General features: G+C 39.3%; 3 protein-coding genes across 3 annotated transcripts; 1 reads left to right on the top strand and 2 right to left on the bottom strand.

Annotated features, from left to right (window-relative positions):
- Positions 1 to 223: 223 nt before the first annotated feature.
- LOC103453520 (ammonium transporter 1 member 1) lies at positions 224 to 2,477 on the bottom strand. The gene has a single exon (XM_008393058.4). It carries the CDS (start codon positions 2,020 to 2,022, stop codon positions 505 to 507), a length of 1,518 nt encoding a protein of 505 aa, XP_008391280.3. The 5' UTR covers positions 2,023 to 2,477; the 3' UTR covers positions 224 to 504.
- A 706-nt stretch (positions 2,478 to 3,183) lies between these two features.
- LOC139190749 (glutathione peroxidase 1-like) lies at positions 3,184 to 4,570 on the bottom strand. The gene is made up of 5 exons (XM_070811223.1): positions 4,394 to 4,570; positions 4,197 to 4,223; positions 3,791 to 3,867; positions 3,646 to 3,707; positions 3,184 to 3,399 (listed from the first exon to the last, which is right to left on the bottom strand). The coding sequence occupies exons 2-5, from the start codon at positions 4,221 to 4,223 to the stop codon at positions 3,293 to 3,295; spliced, it is 273 nt and encodes a 90-aa protein (XP_070667324.1). The 5' UTR covers positions 4,394 to 4,570; the 3' UTR covers positions 3,184 to 3,292.
- A 6,093-nt stretch (positions 4,571 to 10,663) lies between these two features.
- Positions 10,664 to 12,284, top strand: LOC103453507 (eukaryotic translation initiation factor 3 subunit A-like). Its single transcript, XM_008393048.4, has 3 exons — positions 10,664 to 10,930; positions 11,393 to 11,440; positions 11,743 to 12,284. Exons 1-3 carry the CDS (start codon positions 10,885 to 10,887, stop codon positions 11,964 to 11,966), a joined length of 318 nt encoding a protein of 105 aa, XP_008391270.1. The 5' UTR covers positions 10,664 to 10,884; the 3' UTR covers positions 11,967 to 12,284.
- The last annotated feature ends 64 nt before the right edge of the window (positions 12,285 to 12,348 follow it).

Here is a 12,348-nt window from a genome sequence, read left to right on the forward strand (position 1 = left end):
TTTGAAGGAGGGCAAGGCAAGACAATTGGCACTACGAAAAATAATTAATTTTGTCTGTTTGGGTATGGACAAAATTGGTCCAACATTACCGCATCCATACTCAATCACACTCGCAACAAATGTAAGATTCATTCATTCCTTGATTTCATTTCATCTTATCGCTACGTTTTCGTCTCTTCCCGGTTCCCATTTCCCATTTCCCATTTCCCATTTACAAACAATATCAAAACAAAGGCAGCCACAGCCACACATTTCTTATGGATCTCTTTAATTTAACACAAAAAATACTCAGTCTTGTTCCTCCACAACTTCCTTGTCGCCAACATGCATATACAGAAATTATACATCAACCACTAACACACTACACACAATTTTTTTTAATGACAAGATTATTTCACACCAAATCTTACAGATAATAACACTTAGACAACCATCCTAATCAAATTCAAAGCACACATTTTTTAACCTTTCAAATTTAATTTTAATACGGAAATTTATTAGATTCTACACAGAAGTCGGCGGCGTGGAAGCTTTCGGTTCTACTTTTCTAAGCTGAATCACGCTCGGCTTCTGCGCGTCTTCGTGGTCATGGTACACGTAAGCAAACCCCCCGTGCCGGGTCAGATCCATACCCGCCATTTCGTCCTCCGCTGATATCCTCAGCAGCTTCAGCTTGTGCAGCACAAAGAACAACGGCCCCATCGTCGCGCTCACCCACCCTATAATTACCACTATCTGTATCAAGTGGGCCCCCAGCAGCTTCCCTCCGCCGCCCATAAACAGCCCGTATGGCCGCCCCTCTTTTCCCGGGTACACCTCGTTCACGTACTTCTCCCTCGCAAACAGCGCCGTGAAAATTATCCCCCACGCGCCGCACCCTCCGTGAAGCTGCGCCGCCTCCAGCGGGTCGTCGAATTTCAACTTCTCGGCCAGTTTATTGCACGAGATCAAAACGATAGCGGCCACGAACCCGCATACGATCGCCGCCCACGGTTCGACGACAGAACATCCTGCAGTTATCGCCGCGAATCCGCCGAGAAGGCCGTTACAGACGTCCGTTACGTTCCAGTGACCCGACAGAATTCTTTTTCCGAAGAGAGTGGTGAGAGCGGCGGTGCATCCGGCGAGAGTTGTGGTGACAGCGGTCCGACCCACAGCTGACCACATCCCGTAATAGGATCCGGATGACCCGTACGGACTCAGGATCTTGGTAAACGAACCGGGGTTAAACCCGTACCACCCGAACCAGAGTAAAAATGTGCCCAGAACGACGAGAGAAGCGCTGTGTCCGCGGAGAGCGACGGCCCGGCCGGAGTGGTCGAACCGCCCGATTCGGGGGCCTTCGATGAAAGCTCCCCAGAGACCGGCGATGCCTCCGACCATATGGACCACACCCGACCCGGCGAAATCGATGACACCGGTTCCAAATAAGAGGTTTCCGGTATTTAAGGCGCTAGCCCAGCCATCGACTGACCAGAACCAGTGGGCGACGACCGGGTAGACGAATCCGGTGAGGAAGGAGGAGTAAATGAGGTAGGCGACGAACTGAGTCCTCTCGGCAATGGATCCGCTGGTGATTCCGGCGGCGGCGATGGCGAAGGCCCACTGGTAGAGGAAGTGGCTGTAGTCGAAACCGGTGTTGGACGGGACCTCTTTGAGGCCGAAGAAGTGTTTGCCGATGAATCCGTTGGAGGGGCCACCAAAGGCGAAGGCGAAGCCGAAGAGGTAGTAGAAGAGGCCGCCGGCGGCGGCGTCGAGGACGTTGGTGAGCATGATGTTCATGGTGTTCTTGGCGCGGACGGAGCCGGCGCAGAGCATGGCGAAGCCGAGCTGCATTGAGAAGACGAGGTAGGCGGAGAAGAGGAGGAAGGTGGTGTCGACGGCGTAGGCGGTGTCGGAGAGCTTGGAGGAGACGCCGGCGATTTGGTTGCAGATGAAGTTGGCTGCGCCGGTGGAGTTGGGCCCCCCAAGGAGGTCGGCCAACTGGGTAGCCGAGCAGTCTAGTGTTGCCCAGGTCGCCATTGGAGCAATTAGAGAGAGAAAGAAGAGAGGTGAAGTTGTAGTCGTCTGCTCTCTCTAGCAGTCTAGTTGGCTACGCATGGGGTACCTGTACGGTACATATAGGGGGAGTGGGAGAGTTTTTGACTTGGTGGCTTGACTTTTTTTGAGCGGTGTGGGGTCCACCTCATGGGGTGTTCATACGTGATTTGATGACTTTTTGGAGTCTGATCATCTGCAGCTGATTTGGTTTTGGAAAAGGTGGGAATATACGGTCAGGATTCAGATCCATCATCCATGAATATCTCTCTCCGTTTTTACCTTAAACATGGGTTTGCGTAATTAACCTGTTACTTAAATGAATTAGTAGAAAAGAGTGGTTGCAAATTAGATCTAAACATGTTAAAAAGGAAGAATAATTTGTAAACAAAATTTATAAACTAAATGATATGTTATTAATAAAAATAAGTACGTTTATCAACGTTTAAGTAATTGACTAATCATCAACTCTTTTTTAGTTTTCAAAATTTTATTACCCTTTTAAAAATAGGAGTGTGCTATCTCTACATTTCTTTTTACTTATCTTACATCTCTTGTTAATTTATACTTTTTAATATTTTTTTAATTCATTCGATTCAACTGGCGAAAATTGAAAAAGAGTGTGAAAAGTAAAAAAAAAGTGTGGATAACACACTCCTAAAAATAAACAAATTCTTAATTGTGGCACATGCTGCTATTTTTTTTAATAAACCATATTATCTCTACTAATTAATGAAACCCTCTTTGTCAACCAAAAGAGGGTGAAAAAACAAATTAGTCTTCTATCACACAAAAAAATGATGGACAATAATGTAATTTTTCATGTCCAAATTTTACTTTTTTTATTGAAACCTCACCTACAAGTAGGGGTGGTTCGGTATGGGATCCCATACCGAAACCCTTGTCCCGATTCCCATACCGAAATTTTCGGGAATCCCAATTTCAATACCGATCCCAAACCAAATTTTCGGGAATCCCAATTTTCGGGAATCCCGAAATAGTTTCGGGATTTCGGGACAAATCGGGAATCCCAAAAATAATTTTGGGCTTTTGGGCTTTTGGACAAAAAAAAGCTAATATTGGTCCAATTGGACAAAAACCTAATATTGGGCCTGTCCACTGAATGTAACAGCCCCCACAGAAAACTACAAAACTCAGCATGTATCATACAGTGAGCTACAAGTGCAGACATACAAAAATTTCAATGAGCATTCGACTGCTCAATATATACACTGAGCCACAACAAATGAAATAACTATAGATTAAATCTAAAACGAGTGCAGACAAAATCTTCAATCTCTTTGTTACTTCCTGGTTCCTGACTACCAAACTGGTTGCACGGAAATGCCAGACTTTCAAAGCCTGCATCAACCTCCCAATATATCATACAAAGGGGAAAATAATGGAAAAGGTAGGATTTCTGCAAAACTTTTGAGGGAATTCATGTTTTTCTAATACACATTAGATCATTGCATATGCAAGACAGTGTATTAATTCAAAAGCAGCAGATTAGCATGTACCAGAACTCAACTTGTAAGAGAAGTAACTACATTGATAGATGTCAGCTCAAGAACATGTAAGAATACAATACAAGTTCTATATGCAAACCTTGATCTTTATAGTTTTGATACAGTTGATTCAGCTCATCGTAATTTGAGTTGGTCAGTCCGCTGCCGGGAAAATCAGTAAAAAAAGCAATGAATGAAAGCATAAAACGATAGGGACAAAAACGAGGGTGTATAATGTATATTACCATTTGGAAGCAACATTGATGACCAGCAGAACTTTTCCCTTGTAAATGCTAAGATCGACATCATTTCCCTTAATATCCTGCACTTAAAAATTTAAAACCCCATCACAAGAAGTACAAGACCAACACACACGAATCACATTTCTCAGCTGAATCTCCAACATGGGTTCAACACAAATTAACATTTCTTCTGTTCCCAAGCTTTTAACCTTTCAGATATGCTTTTTTTTCTTGGCATCCAAACAGGACAAGGAAAATTCTCAAAACATGCCAAAAATGAAAACCCAAAATTCCCATATGCTCGCTATTTTAATTTTGAACACATTCAACAAAATCACGGTACTCAAGAAACTACTCATCTTCTGCAAGTGGTGGATTGAATACCCCAAGCTCATGCATTTGCGCATACCTTCGGGATCCATTCCTCCGCCATCATCTGCACAGAAAGCATCACAACCATTTCCAATTTTTCTTTTCTTTTCATGAAACGTATATAAACATATGAAACCAGTAAGGGAAGATTCAAGATTGAAATTAGATTCCAAACCCTAAATTAAATTTCAAAAGGAAGACAGAAATTAGATTTCAAAACACTAAATTAATTACCCGAGAGAGAGATCGCGGTGGTGGAGAGTCAGAGACGAGGGCTCGGTGTGGTGGTACGCGGTGGCTGGCCGGAATTCAACACAGACAGTCGGATGAGAGATAAGGGCTCGGTGAGGGAGGGCTGCGCTTCGAGTTCGATTGGATGGAACAAATGAACGGAAGTGAAATCTGAAATGGGATCTGACCTAGAAACAAATGAACAGCACAGATTAAATCTAAAACAATGAACGGTTGGAAATAATTCTCTTATAATTAAAAAATAATATATATATATATATATAATTTTTTTTTCGGTTCGGTATGGGAATACCGAAAAATAGAAATGCAAAACCGAATCCCATACCGAAAATTTCGGTTTGGTTCGGGATTACATACCGAAATTTTCGGGAATTTTGGTTTGGGATTTTTTTGGTTTGGGATCGGGATTTTTTTGGTTTGGTTTGGGATTTTTGGGATTTTTTTCCAACCCTACCTACAAGTGATGTTAAAATATCTCTAATATTAAAAAACAAAAAAAACAAAAACCTCCCACTCCCCCACACTCTCGCTTTCTCATTTTCTAAAAAAATTATTCATACACACAAAGTGTGTAAATAAATGCTAATTTACATTAAAAAAAAGTTAGTTTAGCATCACAATTAATTATCAAGATACATGGGACATGGGAGGAGAGTGGAGGAGAGTGGAGGAGAGTGGAGGGGAGCGGAATGGAGTGGAATAATTGAGACTGTTTTGATTCTATCGCTTTTCCACATGCTATAATCGTACTTTCTCAGTAGAAAATGTAAAGCCACATGAGCTTCAGCTTAAGTGAAATAATTAAGGGGTTTTTAGATTTAGGTTAAAAAATATAGATAGTTTTTAGGAGTATGTCCAGTTATCTAATTACATGTTTTTATTTCTTTTATACTTATTTTATATTTTTTATAAATATTAAAAATCAATTAAAATCTTCTAATATTAAGCATTTTTTCAACTCCAAAAAAATCTAATTAATATCGTATAACAAAAAAAAATTAATATACTAACATAAATTATCTACAAAACATTCTACCTTAACTTAAGCAACAAATATATGAATGCATATTATACCTGTAAGCGAGATATGAAACCTAACTAAAAAGTAGAAAAAAAACATAATATATCTACAAGCAAGACATATTAATATGTGACAGGTTGATTATAAAACAGAATTTGTCACATCCCCGCCCGGACCCCCACCACATCCCGGGCTTGACTCCGTCATAGCATGATATTGTCTGCTTTGAGTCTCGATCACGCCCTCACAGTTTTGTTTCTGGGAACTCATACAAGAACTTCCTAGTGGGTCACCCATCATGGGATTGCTTTCGCTTAATTTCAGAGTTCCGATGGAACCCGAAGCTAGTGAGCTTCCAAAATGCCTCGTGCTAAGTAGAGATGATAATATACATATAAGACTTACATGATCCACTTCCCTGGGCAATATGGGATGTTATAATCCACCCCATTTAGGGCCCCGACGTCCTCGTCGGCACATTTCCGGTTAGGAATTGGCTTTGATACCAAATTGTCACATCTTGGCCCGGACCCCCACCACATCCCGGGCTCGACTCCGCCGTAGCACGATATTGTCCCCTTTGGGCCCCGATTACGTCCTCACGGTTTTGTTTCTGAGAACTCACACGAGAACTTCCCAGTTGGTCACCCATCATGGGATTGCTCTCGCGCGAACTCGCTTAACTTTAGAGTTTCGATGAAACCCGAAGTCAGTGAGCTCCCAAAAAGGCCTCGAGCTAGGTAGAGATGAGAATATACATATAAGGCTTACATGATCCACTCCCCTGGGCAATGTGGGATGTTACAGAATCTGTCATATAGATACATAAAAATAATTAATTAGTGATAAAGGTTGATTATAAAAATTAAAAATAAAATCTATAAATGAGGTTTAAAGCGGGAGAAAGAACAAAAAAAAATTAAATAAAAAGAAATAATCAAAGAGATAATTAGGAAGAAATTTGATTTTTATAATTAATCTTATTATTGAATAGATAATTATTGATTATTAAATAATTAAATTTAAAGAATTGGACTATTCCTATTATTGGCTAAAAAAATTGAACTTATATCAAGTTTCCCCTATTTAAAGTATCAATCAAATAAAAACGTCTAAAATCAAATACAAATTTGTAAATCGCGTCTAGTGCAAGTGATTGGTAAAAGGTCTTTTGTTTGCGCATAAGCGCGTGCATAGATACTAGAACGTCATATAAACGTACTCACAAAATTTACGTTCTTATAATCAAGTAACAAATAAAATTACGAACTTGTAGAAATCCAAGAAAAAGTGGAAATTTAGATGTAGAGATATTTGTAGACATTGAAATTTCGGTGGCATAAATGTTAGCCATTGCATTAAGATTACATTTGTAAACATTGAAATTTTGGTGAAATAAATGTTGACCATTGTATTAAAATTACAACCTTCATTCACTTCACCTACATCATACACTAAGTTCACCTACAACATCCACCAAGTTTCACCTACAACATCCACCAAAATTCACCTACAACATCCACCAAAACAAATGGATGGTGGTGATTCGTTCCCAAAGCCTATAAATAGGCTCCTCCATCAAATAATCAAGAAAGGAATTCACAAATACATTTCTCTACTCCCAAATTGGAAGAGAATCCCCCAAATCTTTGAAGCTTTGAAACTCTAAAGCTCTCAAGGTTCCCGAAGAATCAAGAAAGCTCTCTTCGTTCTTCGTTATTCGTTCATCGTTCTTCCAAGATCAAGCCCCGACGGCCCTTGGATCAACCATCCACCAATTCAAGATCAAGCCTTGACGGCCCTTGAAGAAAGCACCATCGTTCATCATCCGTTCATCCAAGATCAAGCCCCGACGACCCTTGGATCAACAAACATCAACAAATCCACACATCCAACCGTTCTTCAAGATCAAGCCCAAAAGCCCTTGAAGATCCGTTCATCACCGTTATTCAAGATCAAACCTTAACGGCCCTTGAAGAAACACTAATCCTCAAGATCAAGCCCCAACGGCTCCTTGAAGATCCGCTCAAATCCACCTTCAAAGATCAAGCCCACGGCCCTTTGAAGAGACTTCCAACAGTTCATCCAAGATCAAGCCTCGACGGCCCTTGGATCAACGAAACATCCACAAATCAACACCTTACGGAGATCGAATCAGAGGATCAAATTAGAGAGAGATTGTAACCCAAAATCATCAAACACAAATATTATTTTGTGCACGTTGTTCTTGTCTCTTTCGTTTCAGGAATTTTCCGTGTTCACAATATTCTCAAACACAACCATGTCCAAAAAAAAATAAAATATGTGAAGCTTTTACTACCTCATGGCTTTCTTGTTCTTCATTTACATTTCTGCCTTCCATTTGCATTCTTGAGTTTTCATTTCTCAAAATCATATGATCATCTTTCTTCAGTTTGCCTAATTTGTTGTGGCACTTCAATAACTCCATCTGAGATGCCACCTAGTACTATGATCTATTCTTCTTCACTTGTAAGTGAAAGGTCTTAGATTCAATTATCGCCAAAGACGAATTTGAACTACATTACTGCTAGTCCATTGTGAGGCTAAGCCCACCCCTCTCCCTTAGTGTAGATATTATCGTTTGTTAAAAAAATAATAATAACTCCACCTCATATCTTATTTATTCTCTTCGACAATATTTCTCTCAAAGAACAGAAAATCATTATAAATCTTGTCTAACCCTAGGTAGTATAGACAATACTACAATATAACGGTATTTCTCTTCATTTGTAAATAATAGACCTTAAGTCCAACACACATGAATGACGATAACGTGATATAATTGTCTGGGTTTCGATTCCTAATTAGTAGTTGGTCCATTGTGTGAGCTAACATAATCTCTCCTTTCTTTATATTAAAACTGCTTATTTTTACTCTTTTTTTTTTTTTTGGGAATCCTATTTTTACTTTTTCTTTGGCGGTTACAACTTACAAGGAAGATAATCTTATTTCAATAATGTGCATGAAAGCATAAAAAAGTTTCATTTTCACCTTTTTAAGATGCTCCCTTTATATATATGGATGCACTTAAAAAAAGAAAATAACTTTAAAAGTTAAATTGGAAGATTACAACCCTTTTTCTTCTACTTCTTCCTTTATTTTAGAATGAACCTACTTTGTGAAGATACTCTAATGGTCTCGATTCATACATTGTGTAATCAGAAATTATTTTAATTATTTTATTTAAAATTAAATACAAATAATACGTCACGAACATTGATCACAGAATTTACAATAAACAAATACAATTACAGGATATTCTAAATCCACACACAGAGCTTTCGAACTCCCAAATATGCTCCCTCTCAAGCCTCTTGAAAATTCCGTGGTGGTAATTTCAAGTTGTCAAATCTTATCTGCTAGTACTGATGAATATTCCATACCACAATTCCTAACAGGCTTGCCTTGAAAGACTTAAGGTACCGTTTGGTACGTAGACGGGACGGAACGGGATGGAACGGGACGGGACGGAACGGAACAAAGATTTCGTGTCATGTTTGGTACTAGCAAGATGGAACAAAACGGAACGGGATTAAATGACTAACTTACCCTTTTTATTTGACTCTCCCTCTCTCTCCCGTTTCTCTGCTTTCTCTTCTTCCATACGTTTCGTGTTCTTCGCATGCCCAGATTGATCCCAGTAAAAATCAATCTCAGTAAATCAATCTCAGTAAATCAAACCCATAAAAATCAATCTACAGAAGATCTGAATCTCAAAAGTTCGTATTCAAACAATCATTTTTACTGTAAAACTTACAAAATTAAACTAAAAAAAGTGAAATTGAACAAAATGCCCAACGACATAAAAGAGCAAATGGGGGCAATCCTGCTCTGCAATCTGCACAAGAAGAAGTTAGGGTTATGAAATCGTAGAAATTGGGAATTAGGGGTAGAGTTGCACGAGTTTCTTGAGGTTTTGGGCGATGTCTTGGTGGACAATTGCCTGGTCTAGGGTTTTGGGTCGGTACTTGTCTACCCACAACACCATCTTCTTCAGTCTTCACTGCCGTCACCGGATCGTGATTGGTACCGCCTCGGCGAGGAGGTCGGAGCGTCGAAGAAGAAGGTGGAGCGCGGAGGTGACGGCGCCGGAGAAGAAGGTTGAGCGCGGAGGTGACGGCGCCGGAGAAGAAGGTAGAGCGCGAAGGGACTGAACCGGAAGCCATGGTTTGGGTTCAGATGGGTTTGCTAAGATCGAATTCGAAGAGAGGGAGGCTACGGGAGAGAGGAACGAATTCGAAGAGAGAGAGGCTACGGGAGAGAGAGGAAGGGTAGACAGTGGAATTAATGAAAAAGATGAGGGGTATTGTTGTCCAAAAAATTATAAATTTGTGTTCCACGGGATGGAACAACCCGTTCCAGGGGGGTATGTGGAACCAAAATTTAACCCATTTTCGTTCCGTGGGACAGGCGTTCCACACAATTTAAGCGCACCAAACGTGGGACGGAACACATCCGTCCCACTCTGTTCCGTCCCGTCCCACGTACCAAACGCAACTGCCCTCTAATTTTGTCATGTTTTTATGCACCGATATTTTTTTTTTATCGGTCAATGCATGCATGGAATATTTTTTTTGGTCAATGCATGCATGGATACTTACAACCACATGAGCAACAAATGCGGTATAGTTTTTGTAGATTTATGACTCTTCAAATTAAACTCAAATAGAAGTTTTGTTGAAAGGTTTTTTTTATTTTTATTAAGGGGTCTTTTGATCAACAAAAAATGAAAAAGGGGGTCGTTTGATAAGTATATTGTTTTTAGATTTTAGTTTGTATGTGGTTAAATATCTTAATGAATAGGGTGTTGGGTATCTACTTATTGTAATAATTTTGAATCCTTACCTCATCTTAATAATAATTAAAAAAAATGTATTTTAGTTTTGTTTTTACTTTTTCAGAAAACAGAAAACTTGTTTGATGAGTGTTATCATTTTCATTTTTTTTTAAACTAAAAGGTTTTTTTTTTTTAAATTTAAATTGGTTTAAAAAAAAAACTGAAAGAAGTTATCAAAACAGTTTATTTTTTAAAATATGAAATCTAAAAACAAAAATCTAAAATTGAAATATTAATTAGTACCTGGGCGTTGCCATGTAATTCATGGGTTCTAAATGCGTAATAAATTTGAGCCGTTCACACGAAAGCCCAGCCCAATACTACCTTTCCCTTCTTTTTTTAATTTTTTTTTTATAATCTTTTTTGGTCCTTTCCGTTGACTAGCTTTCCTAAATCTGCCGCTAGCTTTCTTTATTTTATTTTTTTCGCGCGTAAAGAAGTTAAAACCCTAAATCTTCTCTCTCTCCGCGCGCCACCATCTGCCGCGAAATTTGAAATTGATTTGTGCGGATTTTGCGCAGTGGCCTGCGCAATCAGGTAGCTGCAATTATCACTTCACCGGAGCTTCGTAGTGGTTCAATCTTTGACTCAGACATGGCAGATTTTGCAGATTCGGAAGCTGGGTTGGAGCGAGTGGAAGGTAAGTGCATTGTTAATTTTTGCCATGTTATCTAGGTTTTAACATCTAATTATTTATATTTAGAAGTTTTTATCTCTAATTTTGAAGATTTCAGTCTCTTAATCTTCCCTCTGATGTAATTTTGCACTTCAATTTTAAATATTTTACAATTAGAAAAAAAATCAGTAATTAAGTAGGGCTTGTTCGACGTTTAGGATATTTGGTTGATGTTTAGCTAAAATTGTGTAGAAAACATGATCTTGCTACAATGGGCCAAATTAATTTGCAAATCTGAAGATTTTTTTTTTGGTTCAAAGAATTATGGTTTTGTTCGTTGAAATTGCTTTGGATAATTAGTTGTTCCAGAAAGTTTAGGGGTTGATTGGTATTTAATTGGAAACTAATATATAGTTTTAAAAAACGATGAATGTAACTAAAAATTATTTCTTAACAATAATGATGAATGCTGCGATTTTTGCTCAGAAATCTGCATGAGGAAGAGAAAGCTCGAAACCCGGCTGCGTGAAGAAGGTATGTTTCGTTACAAACAGTTTTAGTATGTCAAGCTTCTTCTCAGTTTTGGACCATCTTGTTTGGGAGGATTATGGAATCAGCTTTGTTTTCATTCAGACGGTAGTTTCTGATCTTTGAAACTTTAGTACTTTAGTTAAGGGAAAATTCAATGTAGCTTGCCATCATAATTGGTTCTGTTGTTGGACGATGAATTTGCGTCGTTGATCAAGTTGATTTTGTTTCTCGGCCCTTTGTACTTGATTTACTTTTTGTTGTCATCTTTTGACGTGCTTCGTATATTGCCGTTGTGAACCATGCAGAAGAGGAGAGACTAAGGAGAGAAGCAGCTGAATGGAGGGCAAAATTAGGCGAGATTACTGAAAGGCAGAGGCAAAGAGAGAGGGAACTGGAAGAATTAGAAAGGCTGCGTGCAGAGGCTCTTTCGAGGATGAGAAGATCAACTGAGACTGCAGCTGTTGCTGCTTCACCATCCTTTACTAGAGAGGTGTATGTGCCTAGGTTTCAGCAATGGGCCGGGAACTGAAGACTCGTCTTAGAACTGAATGCTGGACTAAGCGGGGACTGTTCCGAAGAAGCTGATTTAGTAGCTAACCTCGACGAGTTGTTGTAAGCCGTCATCTCTACTTTTAATTTTCTTTCTTTCCCTGAAGTGTTGTCTCACGGAATATTCTGATTGTAATGTTGGAAATTCAGAATTTGAGATATCTAGTCTGTTTGTTTAGTGTGGGAGAATTGGAGCAGGTGGTTTTTTAAGGACGAATCTGTAGGTTCATGTCTTGAAGGATTTGCCTTAAAATTTGGTTTTGTATAATACAGATGCCTTTCCCTTGCTTGGGATGAAGCCATACATTGCCATAACCGGTTCAGGTTACCGGAAAATTCTTTCGGTCTAGGATTTAGGGTTG

The sequence above is a fragment of the Malus domestica genome, chromosome 13 (assembly GCF_042453785.1).
Source record: "Malus domestica chromosome 13, GDT2T_hap1".
In the NCBI taxonomy this organism is placed as follows: domain Eukaryota; kingdom Viridiplantae; phylum Streptophyta; class Magnoliopsida; order Rosales; family Rosaceae; genus Malus; species Malus domestica.

What these genes read in the sequence shown, in the direction of transcription:
- LOC103453507 (XM_008393048.4), top strand. Translation starts at nt 10,885, where the DNA reads ATGGCAGATTTTGCAGATTCGGAAGCTGGGTTGGAGCGAGTGGAAG. An exon ending in TGGGTTGGAGCGAGTGGAAG is followed by an intron (nt 10,931 to 11,392) that starts GTAAGTGCATTG and finishes ATTTTTGCTCAG; the next exon opens with AAATCTGCATGAGGAAGAGA. An exon ending in AACCCGGCTGCGTGAAGAAG is followed by an intron (nt 11,441 to 11,742) that starts GTATGTTTCGTT and finishes TGAACCATGCAG; the next exon opens with AAGAGGAGAGACTAAGGAGA.
- LOC103453520 (XM_008393058.4), bottom strand. Translation starts at nt 2,022, where the DNA reads ATGGCGACCTGGGCAACACTAGACTGCTCGGCTACCCAGTTGGCCGAC.
- LOC139190749 (XM_070811223.1), bottom strand. Translation starts at nt 4,223, where the DNA reads ATGATGGCGGAGGAATGGATCCCGAAG. An exon ending in ATCAATGTTGCTTCCAAATG is followed by an intron (nt 3,708 to 3,790) that starts GTAATATACATT and finishes TTTTCCCGGCAG; the next exon opens with CGGACTGACCAACTCAAATT. An exon ending in TCAAAACTATAAAGATCAAG is followed by an intron (nt 3,400 to 3,645) that starts GTTTGCATATAG and finishes AGGTTGATGCAG; the next exon opens with GCTTTGAAAGTCTGGCATTT.